Genomic DNA, 24,888 nt, shown 5'->3' with positions numbered 1-24,888 from the left:
AGTGGGGGAGAGAGTGGGGGAGAGAGAAGGAGCGAGGGAGAGAGAAGGAGAGCGAGAGTGGGGGCGAGAGTGGGGGAGAGAAGGAGGAAAAAGGAGAAAGGAGACATAACAGCAGAGCAGCAGGTATTGACTTATGACATACTTCAGAAGACGCAATATTTTTTCCCCACACACACACACACACACTCACACACACACTCACACACACTACCCCGTGGGTTGCCAGACATCTGGAATGGGGTTAGAAAACGCTGAATGAAAGAATCTTTAATCACACTCGATTGGTTGTGTGACCCCGGCCATGGGCCAATCAAAACAGCCCTAGCAGGGTTATCTGTCTCTGAATGATTGTCTAATGGACGGTTTTACTGCCCGCTAGGCCTCACTGCATCTCAGCCCCCGGTGTGTGTGTCTGTGTGTGTGTTTCTCTCTGGATGTCCTGCAGTGGTTTTCTACCCTGTGAAGTCACACCTCTCTCCATCTGTGTGTTCAGGTCAAGAAAATATTTAGGGCCTCGAAAGGATGGTATTAAATATTATCATAATATATCATATATTTTTCAAGGTGTTTCTTTTGACAGAGGTGGTGTGCTTTCACACCTCAGGAAATGAGTATTGGTGGCACTGCTCAGAGTAAAATATACGAAGAGGTGCACGTTGGACAGCCAAGATCAACCCTGGTCTGAGTTAAAGGAGGAACAGTAGAGGGTTTGTAGGTTGTAAACACACCAGGGTGTGTGTGTGTGTGTGTGTGTGTGTGTGTGTGTAGCCTACATTTGAGACTGTGAGGAGAGAAAACCAAGCCATTTCAGCCCCTCTGTTCACATAAATCAAAACCCTAAAACTAGCAACCATATATGCATCACAGTCATGAGTGACATATGAATGCAGGGTGCACCTAGCAATGTGCAGCTGCCAGTGGTAGACCATGAAGTACCAGTTGTCCTTGGTGAATGATTTGAATAGGTTCTTAATGTTCTGTGAATTTGACCTGGCCAAACTGAAGGCCTATTTCTTAGGGGAATTCTCGGTAATGATGTTGCGTCCAAGGAGAGGAGAGGAGAGGAGAGGAGAGGAGAGGAGAGGAGAGGAGAGGAGAGGAGAGGAGGAGGACATTAGCGTAGAGTGTCTGTCTGTGGGTTGTCGTGTAAGCATCTAGACGAGCCGGGTCAGAAGTCATCATAATACACATGGCCCTTCCCAGGAGCCATTGGGGCCTGCTGTATCAATGACTACGTTTCCAATGTGTCCCGCTATTACAACGAAAGCAACTATTGTAAATGTTTTTATTTTATTTCTTTGTTCCTGTCCTCAGGTCAGCCCCAGGCTCGATCCACCCACATCCACCCTGCCCAACCCTGCCTAACACAGCCAACCAGCCAGCCACGAGACGGAGCCAAGCTTCACACACACGGACCCAACTGCACGCACGCCCCTCACACCAACGGAGTGAGGAACGGAGGCCCCTGTGATCGGCCTGCCCCTGGCTCCCTCCCTAAAGCAGCCTCTTCCTCCTCCTCGTCGGGGATGAAGAACTCCAAGAAGCTCCAGTCCAACCCCTCCATCACCTCTCAGAGCAGCAAGAGGAGCAAGAGCTCCTCCAAGAGTAACAGCTCCCAGATACCTACAGAGGTACAGGAAGGTGAGTTGCTACCTGATCTAGTCTATCTCACTGTATCCTGCACTTCCTCCCTCCTCCTATGTCTCATCTCCTATTATTCTCCATCCCGTCTCCCCCATCCTCTCCCAAACAGTATGCATTCCCAACCAACTTAGCAGGCCAAATAAAGATGAATAACTCCCCGTCTCTCCCTCAGACTGTTGTGTTCACTGTATCCTGGCCTGTCTGTTCTGTGAGTTCCTGACTCTGTGTAACATCGTGTTGGACTGTGCCACCTGTGGTTCGTGTGCGGGGGACAACTCGGCGTGCTTCTGCTGCTGCTGCGCCTCGGAGGAGTGCGGCGACTGTGAGCTGCCATGTGACATGGACTGTGGGATCATCGACGCGTGCTGCGAGTCTGCAGACTGCCTGGAGATCTGTATGGAGTGCTGTGGTCTCTGTTTCTCCTCCTGAGCCTCCCAAACTGCAGTGGGTGATATCTCTCTGTCTCACACAGACAAAGCCCAGGCTCAGTAGACAGGGTAGTGGAGGGGCAGGATCATTGGCCAATATTGAGGACATATTGAGAGTTGCCATTGGTCCATGTAAGGACATATCATTGGCTTTGACCAAGATCAAGTGCTGGCATTGGTCAATGTTTTGGACAATCCATTGGAATTGACCAATCAAAGGACATGGACTACTCTTTGGCTTGTCCTGCTCACCTCTCTTATGTGTTGCCTGTCAGTTTGTTAAGGAGAATTATGGATATCTCCCATTGCTAAGCAGATGTGTATACACCATGCTAGCTGTGCTCCAGTGATGGTTCTGAACGGCTTCTCTCTCTGGACTTCCTTTGGACCCTCAGTGATCTGTCTCAGTGAGCTGTCTCTTCTTACAGCAGAACCCCCTCTCTCCAGAGGCTCAGCAGCACAATGAATGGATCTCTCCATGCATGAAAATGACCTTGCAGGCAAATGAGAAAATGGCTCCATTTAACAGGATTTCAGTGTTTCTGTAGATAAGACAGCAGAGTAATAGGAAAATGGTCGCTCAGATCGGAGCAGAACCCTAGTTTGTCCTTGGCAAGGTTAAAGGCTTCCAGTTTTAGTGCTAAGCGTTTTTCTCAGCGTGCACGGTCCTGTGTGGAAGGTGTGTCTACTGTAGATGACTAGGACTGGGAGTAGGGGGCTTGGCTACAAACCAATGGAAACACGTCAACACTAACTACGTTTCCATCCAAAGTTTATGCGAGTGAAGTCATACCGTATTAACAAAAATCAGGATAGCTGTGAAGATTTGTAAAAAAAAAATACAAAAATGCCGACATGGTGGGATCTTTTTGTGGCGGTAAAATGTATTATGCGAGAAATGGTGAAGTGATGATCGACGCTTGACTGCTATTTGACAAGTACAAACATTCTCCCTCTTATCCATTATAATCGTATCATGTAGACGAGCCTACCTGCACGGTATCTGAGAGCTGGTGGCTGGAGCTCATCTGCCAAGACCAGAGTTATTTAACACAGCAGTTTTTGTGACTAAACTATTGGTAGAGTTGAAAATGCAATGGAAACACTTTAGATTTACTTTAGATGTTAGATTTGGATTTATATTTGGTACATGAAAACTGGAGCGGAAAAGTACATTTTGTGTCACTGCTTTATCAGGCACTGATTTATATGCGCATATTTTCTTAATGCGAATTCTAGAATATTTGCATGAGCATCTGTCTCTAATTGGATGGAAACCTAGCTACTGCTACAAACATTTTGTTCCATAGCCAGCATTAGCACACCTGATTCAGCTAATCAAGATCTTATGGTTAGTTGATGAGTTGAATAGCGCTGGGCTGAAACCAAAGTCTGCAGTGTTTGTAGGGGCGTTGTTGACCGACCAAATAATCGACACAGCCTCCATCTGACTCAAACATGTGAAAGGAGAGCTCGTCTTTCATCTTTCTGTAACTGTCTATATGTCTGGCTGTAAACGGATTACAGATGGTTACTAACTGATAGACTGGAAGAGATCATTCAAACTCTCAATGCTTTTACCTGATCTGCTCATTCTCTTGTACTGTACATTATGTGAACGGAAGGCCTCTGCTTTACTCCAGGCCTGGATTGTCTCTCCTTGCAACAAAAATTCTATTAATCCATCTTATTTTGTGTAGATTTTAGTTTAGATATTTGCATTTCTCTTCCAATGTGAAATCACATTTCTATGTTATCAGTTCCAACGTCTCTCGCTGCAAAGCAGTCGTTCTTCAAAATGTCATTTCATTTAGAATATCTGCGGATATTATGCTAAGTATGATCCATATGCTAGCATTTGGAATGGTAAGTATATTAGTTTTATCATAATAGAATAGATCCTGCACACTCCAACACATACCCTTTTCTGCCCAGCAACTCACGAGATATAATGTATTTTTCTACTTATGATTATGTTTGTATATTTTATACCCAGTGGGTCCTGATTGCCCTCAGCAAAAACTGTGTTGTTCCTCTTATGACTTTGGGGTCTATTCAATCTGAAACTCTGAAGCGCTACAGATTCAGCTCTATGCATTTTAAGGTAATTTCTGATTGGGCCCACATTTGCAGCGTTTACCGTGAATGTAGTCAATCATGCTGTAGAGCTGAACTTCCGCGATGCAGATTGAATAGGGCCCTTTGTCTCTCAGAAACACCAAAGCAAATCAAAGAGTTTGCTGAATCTTTATATCCTATATTCTGTGGAAGGTTTTAAACTTGGTTGTAGGCTATGGCTAATCAAACTAGCCAATTGCTTGATTCCAAAGACTACAGCCTTTACAGATAGATAATCTGTATTGTATTACTGGGTGTAACTAGTAATGAAAGACATGCCTTATTGGGAATACTAGGAATCTCTGATGAAAGAGCTAACTGTACATCTACATGGAGATTAAGGTAAGATTGAAAAAATGCATTAAAGTTTTATTCCGGATTACAAATGATGTAGAGAGAGGTGTCATATTGTACATCCAAGTCATTGTTGAGTAAAGCCCTGGAAATATGCCTAGTCTTAACAATGTAGACTGTTTTTAATGGAAAATAAAACTGGAAATCAGAAGTGGGAATTTGAGAGATACAGGTGAAGTCAGTAGTTTACATTAACTTATGTTGGAGTCATTAAAACTCATTTCTTCAACCACTCCACAAATTTCTTGTTAACAAACTATAGTTTTGGCAAGTCGGTTAGGACTTTGGACTTTGTGCATGACACAAGTAATTTTTCCAACAATTGTTTACAGACAGATTATTTCACTTATAATTCACTGTATCACAATTCCAGTGGGTCAGAAGTTTACATACACTAAATTGACTGTCCCTTTAAACAGCTTGGAAAATTCCAGAAAATGATGTCATGGTTTTAGAAGCTTCTGATAGGCTAATTAACATAATTTGTGTCATTTGGAGGTGTACCTGTGGATGTATTTCAAGGCCTATCTTCAAACTCTACTTTGGTGCAAAATGTGCAAATCCCAGAACAACAGCAAAGGACCTTGTGAAGATGCTGGAGGAAACAGGTACAAAAGTATCTATATCCACAGTAAAACGAGTCCTATATCGACATAACCTGAAAGGCCGCTCAGCAAGGAAGAAGCCACTGCTCCAAAACCGCCAGAAAAAAGCCAGACTACGGTTTGCAACTGCACATGGGGACAAAGATTGTACTTTTTGGAGAAATGTCCTCTGGTCTGATGAAACATAAATAGAACTGTTTGGCCATAATGACCATCGTTAATGTTTGGAGGAAAAAGGGGGAGGCTTGCAAACAGAAGAACAGCATCCCAACCGTGAAGCATGGGGGTGGCAGCATCATGTTGTGGCAGTGCTTTGCTGCAGGAGAGACTGGTGCACTTCACAAAATAGATGGCATTATGTGGAAGTTTTACTTTTTGTGGATATATTGAAGCAACATCTCAAGACATCCGTCAGGAAGTTAAAGCTTGGTCGCAAATGGGTCTTCCAAATGGACAAAGACCCCAAGCATACTTCCAAAGTTGTGGCAAAATGGTTTAAGGACAACAAAGTCAAGGTATTGGAGTGGCCATCAATCCTATAGAATATTTGTGGGCAGAACTGAAAAAGCATGTGCCAGCAAGGAGGCCTACAAACCTGACTCGGTAACACCAGCTCTGTCAGGAGGAATGGGCCAAAATTCACCCAACTTATTGTGGGAAGCTTGTTGAAGGCTACCGGAGACGTTTGACCCAAGTTAAACCATTTAAAGGCAATACACTCAATTCGTTTTTGGTAGCATGTACTTCTGACCCACTGGGAATGTGATGAAAGAAATAAAAGCTGAAATAAATAATTCGCTCTACTATTATTCTGACATTTCACATTCTTAAAATAAAGTGGTGATCCTAACTGATCTAAAACAGGGATTTTATTACTAGGATTAAATGTCAGGAATTGTGAAAACTGAGTTTAAATGTATTTGGCTAAGGAGTATGTAAACTTCTGACTTCAACTGTATACGTATAGGAAGCCGTAATAATGTTTGTTGTTTTGGATGCACTCTGGATCAAACAGGAACCGTATCTAATGTAGTCAAATTGTGGTGTTAACTCTTAAATAGTTAGGATAGAACTGGAACATAATCAACTTGATACTGCCCAAGTGAACAGTGACATTTTGCATTCCCTGACAGTGCAAGGTTCCGCTCCACTACAATCTCTCTCTTTTTCCTTTTTCATGTCTTGTCTCGTGAAATGGGCCTTGAGACATCTCATGGATGTCAAGATGAAATCTTAGCTTGCTCTGGTGAAAGTAGTTGATACAAGCATTATGTCCAATACATGTGTTTAGTGTTTACCCAGGACCATGTGTAATAAAATGACCGTGTTAGAAGTGAAACGGTGTCAATATTTTTGTCATCAGGCACCAATGCAGACTGGTCTTTCCTCTATGTATCTACCATGATGTCCATATTTACTGAAATGCCTCTTCTCTGAACAGACTACGGGCTCTATTCCGTCTGTATCGCTGAAGTGTAACAGATTGCACCATAGAAATGTAAAAGTCATTTCTGATTGAGCCAACATATGCAGCTTTTACCATGAATACAGTCTCCATTTAACACTGGAATATTGCCTTTAAGATTCAATCATGGTGTATTGTAACACTTTATTTTGATAGGCCCTAAATAGAGTATCTTCAGTCGTGGCCAAAGGTTTTGAGAATGACACAATTATTCATTTCCACAAAGTTTGCTGCTTCAGTGTCTTTAGATATTTTTGTCAGATGTTACTATGGAATACTGAAGTATAATTACAAGCATTTCATAAGTGTCAAAGGCTTTTATTGACAATTACATGAAGTTGATGCAAAGAGTCAATATTTGCAGTGTTGACCCTTCTTTTTCAAGACCTCTGCAATCTGCCCTGGCATGCTGTCAATTAACTTCTGGGCCACATCCTGACTGATGGCAGCCCATTCTTGCATAATCAATGCTTGGAGTTTGTCAGAATTTGTGGGTTTTTGATTGTCCACCCACCTCTTGAGGATTGACCACAAGTTCTCAATGGAATTATGGTCTGGGGAGTTTCCTGGCCAAAATATCAATGTTTTGTTCCCCCGGCCAATTAGTTATCACTTTTGCCTAATGGCAAGGTGCTCCATCATGCTGGAAAAGGCATTGTTCGTCACCAAACTGTTCCTGGATGGTTGAGAGAAGTTCTCGGAGGATGTGTTGGTACCATTCTTTATTCACAACAATTGAGCCACTCTTCTTGAAGTTCTTGATGATCCGATAAATGGTTGATTTAGGTGTAATCTTTCTGGCAGCAATATCCTTGCCTGTAAAGCCCTTTTCGTGCAAAGAAATGATGACGGCACGCGTTTCCTTGCAGGTAACCATGGTCGACAGAGGAAGAACAATGATTCCAAGCACCACCCTCCTTTTGAAGCTTCCAGTCTGTTATTCAAACTCAATCAGCATGACAGAGTGATCTCCAGCCTTGTCCTCATCAACACTCACACCTGTGTTAACTAGAGAATCACTGACATGATGTCAGCTGGTCCTTTTGTGGCAGGGCTGAAATGCATGGCAAAGGGACTTTGCAATTAATTGCAATTCATCTGATCACTCTTCATAACATTCTGGAGTATATGCAAATGGCCATCATACAAACTGAGGCAGCAGACTTTGTGAAAATTAATATTAGTGTCATTCTCAAAACTTTTGGCCACGACTGTACAGTCCTGAAGGGAGTTATTGGCACCCTTGATGACGATGAGCAAAAAAAGACTGTTCTGATGTATTGAATGCTGAAACGTTCATCTTTTAACCTTGCTTAAATTAAACATGTTTTTTTAGGGTGAGCATCTCAATTCACGTTGGTTGAGCACCCTCCACGTCTTTCCAAAACAGACTCAAATAAATAATACAAATAATGAGCTATATTGTATGGGGAAAAAAGGAAATTATATTATTTTATACTAATGCAATTGCTCAGAAAAATATTTTGTTTAACAAGTTTTGAAAAATATATATCGTCAAAATTGTCACCTCTGTTTTCAATACTCTGGTACCCTCCCCTTGAGGATAACGGCACTGAGCCATTTCTAAAATGTTTTATAAGATAGGAGAACACATTGGGAGGGATCTTAGACCATTCCGCCATACAGAATTCCTCCTAATGTGTTCTCCAATCTCATGATTTAAAAACTAAATGCCCAGTGTCTTTATTCTCACAAGGGGAGGTTACTGGAGTATTGAAACAGGGGTGCCAATAATCTTAACATCTTTCTTTTTTTAATGATTACTTCATCTTGTTTTCCCCATAACCTTGTCTTTGCACTGTTCTGTTCACCTCCCTCCTCCCCCTTCCTTGTCTTTGCACTGTTCTGTTCACCTCCCTCCTCCCCCTTCCTTGTCTTTGCACTGTTCTGTTCACCTCCCTCCTCCCCCTTCCTTGTCTTTGTACTGTTCTGTTCACCTCCCTCCTCCCCCTTCCTTGTCTTTGTACTGTTCTGTTCACCTCCCTCCTCCCCCTTCCTTGTCTTTGTACTGTTCTGTTCACCTCCCTCCTCCCCCTTCCTTGTCTTTGCACTGTTCTGTTCACCTCCCTCCTCCCCCTTCCTTGTCTTTGTACTGTTCTGTTCACCTCCCTCCTCCCCCTTCCTTGTCTTTGTACTGTTCTGTTCACCTCCCTCCTCCCCCTTCCTTGTCTTTGTACTGTTCTGTTCACCTCCCTCCTCCCCCTTCCTTGTCTTTGTACTGTTCTGTTCACCTCCCTCCTCCCCCTTCCTTGTCTTTGTACTGTTCTGTTCACCTCCCTCCTCCCCCTTCCTTGTCTTTGTACTGTTCTGTTCACCTCCCTCCTCCCCCTTCCTTGTCATTGCACTGTTCTGTTCACCTCCCTCCTCCCCCTTCCTTGTCTTTGTACTGTTCTGTTCACCTCCCTCCTCCCCCTTCCTTGTCTTTGTACTGTTCTGTTCACCTCCCTCCTCCCCCTTCCTTGTCTTTGCACTGTTCTGTTCACCTCCCTCCTCCCCCTTCCTTGTCTTTGCACTGTTCTGTTCACCTCCCTCCTCCCCCTTCCTTGTCTTTGTACTGTTCTGTTCACGTCCCTCCTCCCCCTTCCTTGTCTTTGTACTGTTCTGTTCACCTCCCTCCTCCCCCTTCCTTGTCTTTGCACTGTTCTGTTCACCTCCCTCCTCCCCCTTCCTTGTCTTTGCACTGTTCTGTTCACCTCCCTCCTCCCCCTTCCTTGTCTTTGTACTGTTCTGTTCACCTCCCTCCTCCCCCTTCCTTGTCTTTGTACTGTTCTGTTCACCTCCCTCGTCCCCCTTCCTTGTCTTTGTACTGTTCTGTTCACCTCCCTCCTCCCCCTTCCTTGTCTTTGCACTGTTCTGTTCACCTCCCTCCTCCCCCTTCCTTGTCTTTGTACTGTTCTGTTCACCTCCCTCCTCCCCCTTCCTTGTCTTTGTACTGTTCTGTTCACCTCCCTCCTCCCCCTTCCTTGTCTTTGCACTGTTCTGTTCACCTCCCTCCTCCCCCTTCCGTGTCTTTGTACTGTTCTGTTCACCTCCCTCCTCCCCCTTCCTTGTCTTTGTACTGTTCTGTTCACCTCCCTCCTCCCCCTTCCTTGTCTTTGTACTGTTCTGTTCACCTCCCTCCTCCCCCTTCCTTGTCTTTGTACTGTTCTGTTCACCTCCCTCCTCCCCCTTCCTTGTCTTTGCACTGTTCTGTTCACCTCCCTCCTCCCCCTTCCTTGTCTTTGCACTGTTCTGTTCACCTCCCTCCTCCCCCTTCCTTGTCTTTGCACTGTTCTGTTCACCTCCCTCCTCCCCCTTCCTTGTCTTTGTACTGTTCTGTTCACCTCCCTCCTCCCCTTCCTTGTCTTTGTACTGTTCTGTTCACCTCCCTCCTCCCCCTTCCTTGTCTTTGTACTGTTCTGTTCACCTCCCTCCTCCCCCTTCCTTGTCTTTGTACTGTTCTGTTCACCTCCCTCCTCCCCCTTCCTTGTCTTTGCACTGTTCTACCTCCCTCCTCCCCCTTCCTTGTCTTTGCACTGTTCTGTTCACCTCCCTCCTCCCCCTTCCTTGTCTTTGCACTGTTCTGTTCACCTCCCTCCTCCCCCTTCCTTGTCTTTGTACTGTTCTGTTCACCTCCCTCCTCCCCCTTCCTTGTCTTTGCACTGTTCTGTTCACCTCCCTCCTCCCCCTTCCTTGTCTTTGCACTGTTCTGTTCACCTCCCTCCTCCCCCTTCCTTGTCTTTGCACTGTTCTGTTCACCTCCCTCCTCCCCCTTCCTTGTCTTTGTACTGTTCTGTTCACCTCCCTCCTCCCCCTTCCTTGTCTTTGCACTGTTCTGTTCACCTCCCTCCTCCCCCTTCCTTGTCTTTGCACTGTTCTGTTCACCTCCCTCCTCCCCCTTCCTTGTCTTTGCACTGTTCTGTTCACCTCCCTCCTCCCCCTTCCTTGTCTTTGCACTGTTCTGTTCATCTCCCTCCTCCCCCTTCCTTGTCTTTGCACTGTTCTGTTCACCTCCCTCCTCCCCCTTCCTTGTCTTTGCACTGTTCTGTTCACCTCCCTCCTCCCCCTTCCTTGTCTTTGCACTGTTCTGTTCACCTCCCTCCTCCCCCTTCCTTGTCTTTGTGGAGAAAACAGATCAACAACTGGGCTCATGCAGAACAGACCACAGTCGTTGAGTAGGAATGCCTGTTTGGGCCAATGCATCAATATGTGGAGAAACGCTGGGACATTTTTTCTGTTAGAAAGTAAGAGGGGATCTCACTCTGTTCTCCTCTTTTTAATCCCATCTCTCATGCTTCTCTCTCTACCTCTAACCCCCTCTGTATACTATACCCACATAGATACTCACAGATGTGAACAGACGAGTCGTGTGTGCGTGCGTGTGTGCGTGCGTGTACAGTATGCGTTGGCTGTGAGGTCAATACCCCAGCCTGTCCATCCCACTGTCCCTGTGTAGAGGTCAGAGATAACTGGGCCAGTGTGTGAGTGTCTAGCCTCAGGGCCACAAGCAGCACTGGATGCCAGCCCTGCAGGTCTCACAGAGAAACCATTCATACTGGGCCTCAGATGGGGAGGAGAGAAAGAGAGAGAACATCTCGACATCTGCAACTGTTTTGGAGGAAGCCATTTCCCTTTCTTAGTACATGCACAAATACAGTTGCAGTCACACACACGCATACACACAGTCTTTCTCACACGCACATACACATACAGTCCCACACATCATAAATGACACACACACCTCTAGAGATGTTCCATGCACACAGCAGGCGCAGGGGACAAGTGGCTATTGAATATTAACCATGAAATTACAGCGGCTGCATTCTAATAGAGGTGAGAGGGTCACAGGCTGTGATGAAAATCAGAAATGAATACCCCTGACATGAAGAGCGACTCGCCTTTGGCTTCTGTAAATTCATCTCTCCCTTTTTCTCCAGGAGTCAAGGAGACGAGGAGGATCTACTCTGTGTTTTATTAATGTGCGGGTCAATGGAATGCAACGATGGCCAGAGAGTGCATACATACAATACGGTTAGACACTGTGGTGATGCTGTGCTTTGGAGAAGAACACAGCCCCTAATTTTCATCTTGATGTTCATGTAGAGGGCCTTTATGGCAATGTAATCAGGTTAGGGTGGGTCGTGGAATGGTTTGATGTATTGAAATCTATGCTCTACATCAGACAGCAACTTTTCTAGAATACTGACTATAAAAATAGTCAAATTAAATTGAGTACTGTCACCTTTTTAATTCCACTTCAAGCACTGTTAAAGCTGTTATTAAACTTCTACTTTCGATAAATGCCTTGTCATTTCATTTGACTCTTAAAGTGCTTTTTTTGTTCTCAAAATTGTGGGTAGATGCTGCTGTTCTTTTTACATCGGACTGAATATTCTCTACAATAATTGGCTCAATAATTGGCTCATACCAGTATTATAGAACACACATGCCAGTGGTGGTTCATGCCGTTCAAGATTAGGGAGGCCGATTATTATTATTTTTCATGAGCATGGCCTTTCTATTAAATTCACCCGACTCAATGTAACATCGATAGGTTTAGGCTACTACATGATACTCTAATTTTCCCTTTACCCATCATGAGGTTGCTACAACCTACCCTACAAATGAAATTATATAATGTAGTTTTTAACAGGTCGAATGACAAATTGGAGTAATCAAGGTGACACAGTGACACATTCAATACCACTTTGCACACTACTGCCTGCATCTAGCTGATCTGGGGTGTAATCATTAGTCCAAACAGTTGCAAAACTGTTGCAACTAAAACTAGTTTCTATTGGACAAACTAAGATAGCTCCCTCCCTGTTTCGTTCGTTTTGCTTCCGTTTAAGAAATATTTTCAAACAGAATTGGCGGAATGAATACACCCCTGATCATCGCACACACAGTTCACCTTCATAGCAGCCACAGCATCATAACTTGGCTTGTTGTATAATTCCTTCTCGCATCTACGTGCTCTCCTCTTCTCACTTTTCCCCTTCGCGTGTGGACTTCAGTGCACAACACAATAGCTGTCTGTGACCAGGCACAAAAACCTCTCCAAGCCAAACCTTCATACCATGACCGCTAACCAATATATACAGCCTACACCGTTGTCACCATATTAACGTTATAGTGATGAAACTAGAACTTAGAATGTGTAAGTAAACTACATATCTATGGGTACAATCACACAGGACAGTGTACAGCAAGCAGTTTAGCAGTTACACTGGCAGGCCCCTGTGGCAATACATTTATAAAACCAAATGTTTACCTTGACTTGGAAGAGTTGCAGTGTTGGATAGCCTTAGCCCAAATCAAAATCAAATGTTATTTGTCACATACACATGGTTAGCAGATGTTAATGCGAGTGTAGCGAAATGCTACACTACCTAACATAAATAGTGTTCCTCTCTGCTTGAGTCAGGTTGTTGAGTAGGCTAAATAAGCTGCATTAGCTGGCTCTCTGGCTCTCTCACTGCTTCTCCTTCATTACATGTTTTGTTGTTGTTGTTCAAAACTGTTCAACTATTGTCTTTGAGTCAACTACTCACCACATTCTATACACTGCAGTGCTAGCTAGCTGTAGCTTATGCTTTCAGTACTAGATTAACTCTCTGATCCTTTGATTGGATGGACAACATGTCAGTTCATGCTGTAAGAGCTCTGATAGTTTGGAGGACATCCTCCAGAAGTTGCCATAATTACTGTAAGTCTATGGAAGTGGGTGAGAACCACGAGCCTCCTAGGTTTTGTATTGAAGTCAATGTACCCAGAGGAGGATGGAAAATAGCTGTCCTCTGGCTACTCCATGGTGCTACGCTAGAGGGTGTTGTTGAGCCTACGGTAGACCTTCATTGCAAAAGTGTGTTTAAATCAGATATTTGGTGGGGTGAATATATTTAGTATAGTTTTATCTAAAAAGGATAACTTTAAATGTTTCACTTTTTTTTTCTCTGAAATTCTCTGAGTAGGATGGTCCTCCCCTTCCTCCTCTGAGAAGTCTTCACACACACACAGCAAGAGGGGGATGGAGAGTGGACATTTAAGATAAGACAAAGCATGTGTGTGGACTGAGAACAGATGGTTGTTTGATGTAAACAACAGGACCGTGACTGCTGTGGACCCATGTGTCTTTAGTCCTCAGCTCTGCATCTGCTTAGTCATCCTCACAGGCTGCATACACACAGAAACCATTCAAACAGTCCAAAGTCATTCACCAATATGCTTTCAAAGCCATCCCACTGGGCTCATATGTCAATTCAACATCTATTACACGTTGTTTCAACGTAACTTAGTTAAAATGACATGGAAACAATATTGATTCAACCAGTGTGTGCCTAGTGGGATGGCTCAACCTCTGATAAACTAGGTGACATTTAGAGACCCCCTTTCTGTTTCATTATTGTGCCATTATTTCAAAGTACTTTTTAAGGTATTGGTATTATATTGTACTTAAAGTCAAACAGTAATCTCAACTCTAAAGTTATCTTCGTGTCCACACCCCGGCTCAACACAAACCCTAGCCATAACCCTAACCCCAATCATTAGGATTTGTTAAAAATACAACACTGATCCTGGAGCAATTCCAAGGCCTAACCTCCTATGTTCTCCAGTCATGTGCTACAGTGATAGTATTGTATTGTCACACCTCAGAACTGCAATTAAAAACTGGGCTGGAATCTATCTGTTCGTTTATCAATAGATTGATTATGTGACAGTTCGTCTCACTCCAGGGACATTAGGATAGCTAGATTAATCTCACTGTCAGACGTCTATAAGGAAGATATATGATGATTACACACCACAGAACAGAGGGGGAATAACAGTGGAGGTGCAATGAGGTAATCACACAGAAATACAATTAATAGAGCTGACATTCCCATCCAAACCAATGTTACGTGGTGTATACACTGCCAGCCATCTTTGCTGTAATGCTTTAAAATGATGGCTCACAATGCTTTGTCCTTCTCAGTGTTACAAATACACAAGTGGCTAATTCTATTGTCCCACTATATTAGATGGACCATGAACAACACAAATGTGTCTGTCCCCGGTAGAACACTTTTTGGTTCCAGGTAGAACTCTTTTGGGTTCCATGTAGAACCCTTTGTGGAAAGGGTTCTACCTGGAACCAAGGGTTCTACTATAGGGACAGCCAAATGACTGTTTTAGGTTCTAGATAGCACCTTTCATTTGTTCTAATTATTACACTTCTATGCATAACCACCTCCACCACGGGTATATGATGGTGTGGGGCCCGCTTGATGATGTAAAATAAGGCTCCCACATGCCAGATATAAGCTGCCTTCTATCCTTAAACTTCCCCTCCTAGCTCTGCTCCACCCACTCACTAGGGCCTATGCTGCTTCCGTGAGACCCGAGCAGAAACAAACGGCTGACTCATGCCAATTTCTTTTCTCCCTGCTACAGTAGAGAACAGGCCGAGGACGGGAGCCTGCTGGGTTGTGGTCTCCTCAGTAGTCTTACTGGCACACAAAACAGTAACTGGATACACAGACATTTTTGTGCCGACTCCAAGCTTGTCTTCTTGCCATAATTTTGGATTAGTTAAACATGGATACATGTTGTAAAACAGTGCAGTGCATTGTTAGAGAGGAGAACATATAATGAACATACTGTGCAATGAGCATATTATACAGTATAATGAACGATGGTGATGTCGATTTTGACAGTTATTTACATGTTATTCATTCATTGGGGCGGCAGGGTAGCCTGGTGGTTAGAGCATTGGAATAGAAACCAAACGGTTGCAAGTTCGAATCCCCGAGCTGACAAGGTACAAATCTGTCGTTCTGCCCCTGAACAGGCAGTTAACCCACTGTTCCTAGGCCGTCATTGAAAATAAGAATTGTTCTTAACTGACTTGCCTAGTTAAATAAAAATTGCACCCATACTGCTCACTGCTCACGAGCGTCTGCGAAGCCAGGCGCAAAATAGAACTTGATTCTATTTGTGACGCTCAATGCGCTGCAAGTCCTGCCTCTCCCATTTCCTCATTGGTTTTTAGTGTTGGGACGCGGTGTTGCCCCCACAATAGTATGGCATTGGTTGAAGCTCAATGTTAAATTCAAATCTCCCTACAACATGTTACACAATTCAATATCATTACATATTAGCAGAATCTTTATTAATACAACTAACCGAAAAGACAGGCTAAGAATGGACAGAGAGAGATAGGTCTATGTGCTCATCTTATAATATCTATCCAATGCCAAATCAGTGGAACTTGTTTGCAACAATTGGCAAATAATTAAATCTGAGATGTCATTAGGAATCTGAGCATGGTACTTTCAAAAGTTAGGCCTACCTTTCCACCCCAGACGGAATAGACTTACCTTTCCCCCCAGACAGTAGGCATACCTTTCTACCCCAGACAGAATAGACTTACCTTCCCACCCTAGACAGAATAGACTTACCTTTCCACCCCAGACAGAATAGACTTACCTTTCCACCCCAGACAGAATAGACTTACCTTTCCCCCCAGACAGGAGGCATACCTTTCTACCCCAGACAGGAGGCATACCTTTCTACCCCAGACAGGAGGCATACCCTTCTACCCCAGACAGGAGGCATACCTTTCTACCCCAGACAGGAGGCATACCTTTCTACCCCAGACAGGAGGCATACCTTTCTACCCCAGACAGGAGGCATACCTTTCTACCCCAGACAGTAGGCATACCTTTCTACTCCAGACAGTAGACCTACCTTTCCACCCCAGACAGAGTAGGCCTACCTTTCTACCCCAGACAGTAGACCTATCTTTCCACCCCAGACAGTAGACCTACCTTTCTACCCCAGACAGTAGACCTACCTTTCTACCCCAGACAGTAGACCTACCTTTCTACCCCAGACAGTAGACCTACCTTTCCACCCCAGACAGGAGGAATACCTTTCTACCCCAGACAGTAGGCCTACCTTTCTACCCCAGACAGTAGACCTACCTTTCCACCCCAGACAGTAGACCTACCTTTCTACCCCAGACAGTAGACCTACCTTTCCACCCCAGACAGGAGGAATACCTTTCTACCCCAGACAGTAGGCCTACCTTTCTACCCCAGACAGTAGACCTACCTTTCCACCCCAGACAGTAGACCTACCTTTCTACCCCAGACAGTAGACCTACCTTTCTACCCCAGACAGTAGACCTACCTTTCTACCCCAGACAGTAGACCTACCTTTCCACCCGACAGGAGGAATACCTTTCTACCCCAGACAGTAGGCCTACCTTTCTACCCCAGACAGTAGACCTACCTTTCCACCCCAGACAGGAGGAATACCTTTCTACCCCAGACAGTAGGCCTACCTTTCTACCCCAGACAGTAGGCCTACCTTTCTACCCCAGACAGTAGGCCTACCTTTCTACCCCAGACAGAGGAGGCCTGTTTCCCTAAAAGCTGTCTGGGTTTAAACATATTCTATTGTACAGAAAGTGAATAGCTTAATCAATTGATAGTGACAGAATTAGATGACTTCATAAGCAAAGTCAATTGTTGGTCTCCTCGGCTATAGAAGGTTGTAGCTCAGCTTCTGAATGTCAAAGAAACTAAACAATGATATCCCATATGCACTTTTCTTTAATGAAAAGTCTATGGCAGGTCTACTCATACTACCTTCATTTGAGTCCTGGTTTTAACGTAGCCTACCTCAGTGTCAGTGAAAGGCTGTTATTTAAAGAGTGTTATGGTGGCTAGATTTGGTCGACAATTTGCCTACTTGAATTTGCCTACTTTCAGCACCATAAGCTGCCCATTTCTGATTGATTGTGCCACGACTGCTGCTTCAAGTTTCAGCACCACAATGGAAGTTACTCAAATCTGGCTTATTGTGAGATCAATAACTTTGATATATACATCATGGGCAGGAAACATTTTAGTTTTTATTCAAATGAATTATAGTAGTAGCCAGCTATCAAAGTTGACCTCCGTTCCTCCTCATCTTCATGCCCTACTTTCTCAAACTGAACAGGCTATAGGCTAGTCCACGCTCAATATATTGCATTTTTTAGACTTAATAAAATAAAAACACCTAAAGAATTTTTTGACTCTCCTCCTGAACTGCCACTTTAGGCCTACACAGCACAGAATTGGTTAGGCAGCATAAAATAAGAGCAGAGCAGGCCGGGGCTCAGGGTTGGAATATCCATTGCAGACTAGTTTTATTTACAGTGCCTTCGGAAAGTATTCAGACCCCTTGACTTTCCACATTTTGTTGTGGTACAGCCTTATTCTACAATTGATTCAATTGATGTTTTCCCTCATCAATCTACACACAATACCCATAATGACAAAGCAAAAACAGGTTTTTAGACACTTTACTTAGTACTTTGTTGAAGCACCTTTGGCAGCAATTACAGCCTCGAGTCTTACAGCAACAGCTTCTACACCTGCATTGCTTGCTGTTTGGGGTTTTAGGCTGTGTTTCTGTACAGCACTTTGAGATATCAGCTGATGTACGAAGGGCTATATGAATAAATTTGATTTGATTTGATTCTTGGATATGACGCTGCAAGCTTGGCACACCTGTATTTGGGGAGTTTCTACCATTCTTCTCTGCAGATCCTCTCAAGCTCTGTCAGGATGGATGGGGTGCGTTGCTGCACAGCTATTTTCAGGTCTCTCCAGAGATGTTCGATCGGGTTCCAGTCCGGGCTTTGGCTGGACCACTCAATGACATTCAGAGACTTGTCCCAAAGCCACTCCTGCATTGTCTTGGCTGTGTGCTTAGGATCGTTGTCATGTTGGAAGGTGAACCTTCACCCCAGTCGAGGTCCTGAGCGTTCTGGAGCAGGTTTTCATCAAGGATCTTTCTGTACTTTGCGCCATTCATCTTTGCCTTGAGCCTGACTAGTCTCCCATTCCCTGCCTCTGAACAACATCCCCACAGCATGATGCTGCCACTACCATGCTTCACCTTAGGGATGGTGCCAGGTTTCCTCCAGAAGTGACGCTTGGCATTCAGGCCAAAGAGTTCCATCTAGGTTTCATAGGTGCCTTTTGCAAACTCCAAGCGGCCTGCCATGTGCCTTTTACTGAGGAGTGGCTTCCGTCTGGCCACTCTACCATAAAGGCCTGATTGGTAGTGCTGCAGAGATGGTTGTCCTTCTGGAAGGTTCTCCCATTTCCACAGAGGAACTCTGGAGCTCTGTCAGAGTGACCATTGGGTTATTGGTCATCTCCATGACCAATGCCCTTCTCCCCCGATTGCTCAGTTTGGCCGGGCGGCCAGCTCTAGGAAGAGTCTTGGTGGTTCCAAACGTCTTCCACTTAAGAATGACTGAGGCCACTGTGTTTTTGGGGACCTTCAATGCTTCAGACATTTTCCCTTCCCCAGATCTGTGCCTCGACACAATCCTGTCTCGTTGCTCTACGGACAATTGCTTCAACCTCATGGCCTGGTCTTTGCTCTGACATGCACTGTCAACTGTTGGACCTTATATAGACAGGTGTGTGCCTTTCCAAATCATGTCCAATCAATTGAATTTACCACAGGTGGACTCCAATCAAGTTGTAGAAACATCTCAAGGATGATCAATGGAAACAAGATGCACTTGAGCTCAATTTCAAGTCTCATCGCAAAGGGTCTGAATACTTATGTAAATAAAGTATTTGTTTTGTTATAAATTTGTCAAAATGTTTAAAAACCTCTTTTCCATGAGTCAGTATGGGGTATTTTGTGTAGAGTTCTGAGATTTTATATATTTCATCTATTTTAGAATAAGGCTGTAACGTAACAAAATGTGGAAAAAGTTAAGGGGTCTGAATGCGTTCCGAAGGCACTGTTCACCATCCCAGCAGCTATCGTAGATTTATAACTATTAATAATATATCTAATACTGTATATCGCCTATATACGGTAGCAACTCATTCTGAAACACTGAGAAATAGACATTTCTTCATTTAGAAATGACATGACCCGCCACTGGACTAAGAAAAAAATACTGAACCCTCCCCTTAAATTAAATTGAAAAAGCATGACCCTCCCCCATTTTCCTCCAGGTACCCATTCTGCAAATTTGGATCCATCCCTTACAGGACTGATGACTCCCAGGCTATGTGATGCAGACCAAGAACACAGGCTGAGCAATCAGCAATATTGTAGTAATGACAAAGCGAGGATGTGGATGAAATTGTTTAAAAAATATATCACAGAATGCATTCATGTTTTTTCCTGTTTATCATTCAATGCCTGTTCTTTTAATGTTTACATAACCAAATACAATTACATGCTGAGCAAGCAATGGAATGGAAAATAAACTATTACAATGTACAGAAAGCCCGCAGTCTACTGCTGCGCTCAGGTTCCTATAACACATTGACTTCTGAGGGTTCCCAATGTTACAATATGTTTGAGGGGACCACATCGACATTTTAATTGTTATGGGAGTCCTCATGAGCACCACTGAAATACGAACCATGTCTGTGCTCTAGCAAGCCACCATTTCTTCCTCTTGGCCATAACCTATATTACAGTATACACATTCTGTTACAGTAACACTGGTGTTATTGTTTCTGAGAATACACGCTAACTAGTAAGTTTGTGCTACATACACATCAACAGTATAATATCTGGATGAAGTAGGATAATACTTAGTAAATAACAAAGAACATACATGTACTTCTACTGTATACATTGTAAGATGTTTATTGATAGCCAATGCATTTGGTACAAAGTATGAGTTGATCAAGTCACATCCTAACCTGCTCATCAAAACAATGTTTAAGAAGTTGGGCTATTCTATTAGTAGCTAGCTATATTGCTATAAAATAATTGGCCCACATTCTAGCTAGTGTCCATCACTGATAAAGGTAATAATTGCATTCCTTGGCTCCCTACAAAAATATTTAGGGCCAAAAAGCGTTAGAGTTATATTGGTTGTGACCCCACTTTCCGAGGGTGCCTCCGATGGAGTTGGGATAGGCAAAAAAAACACATTTCACACCTCACATACGTAAAGGTTATCACTTGTACATGCAGTGAAACAGGATAAATAAGCACCCCCTATTTGACCTTTTTTAAGTAGTCAGCTAGTGGGGATATTTTTAAACAATACAAATAGGTCATTCCAGCTGTTGATTTGTTAGCTAGCTAACAGGCTAGCTACATTTTGTGTACAGTAGCTAGCTACTAACTACCTAACCTTTACGCTACAGATAATCAGCTGAATGGTAGCTAGCTAGTATATTTACAGGTACTCATATGTTTGAAACAAATTATGCACAGTTGCTAAGAGTTACCAGTAGCTAGCTGCCTGGCTAAATTCTGAAATCATCCTTTATCATTACATTTCGTTGCAGAAGGGGGAGGAGGAGAGTGGATGGTCCATCGCCTTGTCATAGCTAAAGTTAACTGTGCTGTGCTCCGGAGGAAGGTGGAGATGTGCACGCCCAATTAATCAATATTTATAAGGAGCCATACGTCGGTGTTCAGATGGTGGAGCTAAACAAGTAATTCCATACTAGGAACAGGAATTAGATCAAAATAGTGGGGGCAACTTCCTCTGGAGGTGGCTTTAGTAGGGTGGTTGGTCGGAGTGGATGGGTGGGCGTATGACACAAAAGTCTAGGAACCCAAGGGTCGTGTGTTCAAATCTCAGACAACTTTTAAATTTTAGCTAATTTGCCACACCTTACAACTTTTTAGCTACTTTGGATGTTAGCTAACCCTAACCTTAAGACTAACCCTAACCCCTGCTCCCTAGCCTAGCTAATGTTAGCCACCTAGCTAACGTCAGCAACAACACATTGGAATTCACAACATATCCGTTTTTCAAATTCGTAACATATTGTATGAATTGCAATTCATACGAAATGGATGATGGATACCCACAAAAGAATACGCACCATAAGAAACGTAACATATCACACTAATTGGAGTGTCCCGTGTTTAAGTTGCCTGTTACCTCTACCCCTGAGTCCAGGTTGTCTGAAAACTGCACACAATGACTTTTGACTATCCATGGTAAATTCAAAATATACTTTAAATAGTTAGTTCCAAACTGATTTTAGATATTAGAGGGCAACAGCGAGCAGACAATGGTTTAAAAGCAAGCTGTGCCATTAAGGCCGAGACCTTTTGGCAGAGGTTAAGTCAAAGGTTACAATAGCACTGCCAATAGCAGACTTGGTTGCTCCAAAAAAATATCTGGATTTGCATGTGAAAATGGTGTGTAACGCACCTTATGCAGAAAATCACCTTCCAGTGTAAAAAACATTGAAATTAAAAACAAATGCCCACTTTTTGAGTAGGCTTGAAGAAAGGCTACTTCACCCATGCTCTACCAAGGGTTCCCAGCACACGGCTTTGACCTACTACAGTAGCTATGTTGTTCTGTACTTCAAACAGTGTATGCAGGTTGCTTAGGATTCAAACCTTCTCAAACAGCCTAACTGTGACCGACTGGCTCGATTTAGTCTTATGTAGCAAAATTTGAAATTGTGTTTTTTACACTGGGTAAAAGTATACTCAGAGCTAGAAAATGGTATCTCATACACTACAGTTGAGGAACAATGAGAAAGTAATTCTGCTTTGAAAGTTGAGAAACTTGTGAGAAAATGGCCCTTGAATATTTTTGGTACACCTTGTGGAGAGCGCTTCTTTGTCTACACCCATTCAGCAGCGTTCACACCCTCTAAATCCTTAGCCCCACCCATCTCTTTAAGGATTCACATGTACTGAACCACCAAAGATTTCAAGACTAAAGGCTGTGTTATACTACGGGTGTGTCATACATTTAATCTTGTGTCATTTCGGAAAATGTACTGTAGCTAGCAAGCAAGACTATCTTACCCGTATAGATGGATGGACGCTTCTCCCTCTGTCATGGATGCCATGGTTGCCCTCAGTTTGAAGATGTATTCCGGAGACAGGTGTTTTATACAACAGCCTTCTGTGTGTTCTCTTTTTGGCAGAATTTGCCATCTCCTTAGCTATCATTCTCTAATTCCACTGATTTTAGAACTCGGTCCTCCAGAAAGTGGAGAGCAACACTTATGTAGTTCTACTATGTGATATCTTTCAAAAAAGCCACATTAGAAATGATTACCTACACATACTGACCAGCTCATGATATAGACAGAAGCGTTCTACATGGCAGACAGAAGCGTGCTATATGGCAGACCAATCCTAACTCAATCTTTCGACATGTCCAGCCCACTCATTATCTCAGACAATCATGGCTAGCGGGAATCTTGCTCTCTTTTTCTCTGGCTAAGCCAACTATGCTCGTAATTAAACAATTTTATTTGTATTTACAGTTGGCATACAAGTCTGTTATTAAGGCACATGAAAGTTTGCATGTTCTAGAAGGACTTTCTGCCAAAATAGAAATTGTGGCTCTTCTGTGAAGTAATGACGTGCGACATACGCCTAGTTTCCTGAAACGAGTCACAATTCATCAGAGGAATAATAGAATATACAGTTTGTTGCTATTAAAATAAAAAATACATATAGTGACGGTTTGGGGGCCAAGATCTTTGCAAGGCAGGGTTTACACATACAAACACACGACCAGTCCAAGTGAAGGGTTAACCTGATAGTAATAAACCAGTTTTCGGTAGCATTCGTGTTATACAAAACTCAAAAACAAACTAAGTAAACACTTCGTCACCAGTGGAAGGTCCTCCAATCTTGTCTTTTGAGGGTTAAATCCTTGTTGAAATCATAAGTTCCTTTCTTTAAAAACCTCCTTCTCTACCATATTTATTTTAACCTTTATTTAACTAGGCAAGTCAGTTAAGAACAAATTCTTATTTTCAATGACGGCCTAGGAACAGTGGGTTAACTGCCTGTTCAGGGGCAGAACGACAGATTTGTACCTTGTCGGCTCGGGGATTCGAACTTGCAACCTTTCGGTTACTAGTCCAACTAGTAACACCCTGATATCGGTGAATTTGTGCCATTCTGAAAAAATTACCCTGCCGCTGCTTTGTCTTTGCCAATCACCTGCCGGGGTCAAAGAAAGAAAACCCAGGCTGCGGTTAAGCAGAGGCACTGATTGGTTTTACCGGCTACAGTTTGGCTCTGATTACAACTGGAGACAGGTGTGGCTGTTCTGTTGCAGTCTAGAAGTTTCCCCTGAGCTGTCTCCTCTGGAGAATACTTCACATTGCTGTCCATGGACCTGGCAGCCAAAAATATAAGAAACCTCGCAGGCACATTTTTATTTTATTTTTTATTTCACCTTTATTTAACCAGGTAGGCAAGTTGAGAACAAGTTCTCATTTACAATTGCGACCTGGCCAAGATAACGCAAAGCAGTTCGATACATACAACGACACAGAGTTACACTTGGAGTAAAACAAACATACAGTCAATAATACAGTATAAACAAGTATATATACGATGTGAGCAAATGAGGTGAGATAAGGGAGGTAAAGGCAAAAAAAAGGCCATGGTGGCGAAGTAAATACAATATAGCAAGTAAAACACTGGAATGGTAGATTTTCAGTGGAAGAAAGTGCAAAGTAGAAATAGAAATAATGGGGTGCAAAGGAGCAAAATAAATAAATACATACAGTAGAGGAAGAGGTAGTTGTTTGACATAACTACATAACGTCCATCCACCACACAACCCATGAAACCGCTACAATATACACACACACACTTTACATTAGGAACACCTTCTTAATATTGAACACCTTTTTCCCTCAGAACAGCCTCAATTCGTCAGGGCATGGATTCCCAATCTGGCCTACATACCATCATGGCCACCTAATCATCCCCAGCTTACAACTGGCTCATTCATCCCCCCTCCTTTCCCCTGTAACTATTCTCCAGACTGTTGCTGTAAATTAGAATGTATTCTCAGTCAATTTACCAGGTAAAATAAAAAAAATGGACTCTACAAGGTGTCAAAAGCGTTCCACGGGGATGCTGTCCCATGTTGACTCCAATGCTTCCCACAGTTGTGTCAAGTTGGCTGAATGTCCTTTGGGTGGTGGAGCATTCTTGATACACACAGGACACTGTTGAGTGTGAAAAACCCAGCAGAATTGCAGTTCATGTCACAAACCGGTGGGCCTGGCACCTACTACTAAACCACATTCAAAGGCACTTATATATTTTGTCTTGCTAATTCATCCTCTGTACGACACACATAAACTATCCATGTCTTAATTGTCTCAAGGCTTAAAAATGGTTCTTTAACGTGTCGACCCCCCTTCATCTACACTGATTGAAGTGGCTCTAACAAGTGACATCAATAAAGAATTATAGCTTACACCTGGATTCACATGTTCAGTCAATGTCATGG

General features: G+C 43.3%; 1 protein-coding gene across 9 annotated transcripts in view; it reads left to right on the top strand.

Moving 5' to 3' along the window:
• Window positions 1-6,488, top strand: part of LOC110494413 (uncharacterized) — a 45,292-nt gene extending 38,804 nt beyond the window's left edge. For 5 of the 9 annotated variants that reach the window (XM_021569421.3, XM_021569419.3, XM_021569420.3 and 2 more), the window contains exons 4-5: window positions 1,315-1,641; window positions 1,817-6,488. In XM_021569421.3, coding sequence (XP_021425096.2) covers window positions 1,315-1,641; window positions 1,817-2,073 — 584 coding nt within the window. In that variant the 3' untranslated portion in view covers window positions 2,074-6,488. Of the gene's footprint in view, window positions 1-1,314; window positions 1,642-1,753 lie in introns of all 9 variants that reach the window. The other 4 variants (XM_090205810.1, XM_090205807.1, XM_090205808.1 and 1 more) reach the window with 1 other exon arrangement.
• Window positions 6,489-24,888: the final 18,400 nt, after the last annotated feature.

The sequence above is a fragment of the Oncorhynchus mykiss genome, chromosome 17 (genome assembly GCF_057628025.1).
Source record: "Oncorhynchus mykiss isolate SJ-2025 chromosome 17, ASM5762802v1, whole genome shotgun sequence".
Lineage (NCBI taxonomy): Eukaryota > Metazoa > Chordata > Actinopteri > Salmoniformes > Salmonidae > Oncorhynchus > Oncorhynchus mykiss.
Note: the sequence above shows the minus strand (reverse complement) of the source record. Positions and strands in the feature narration are given on the sequence as shown.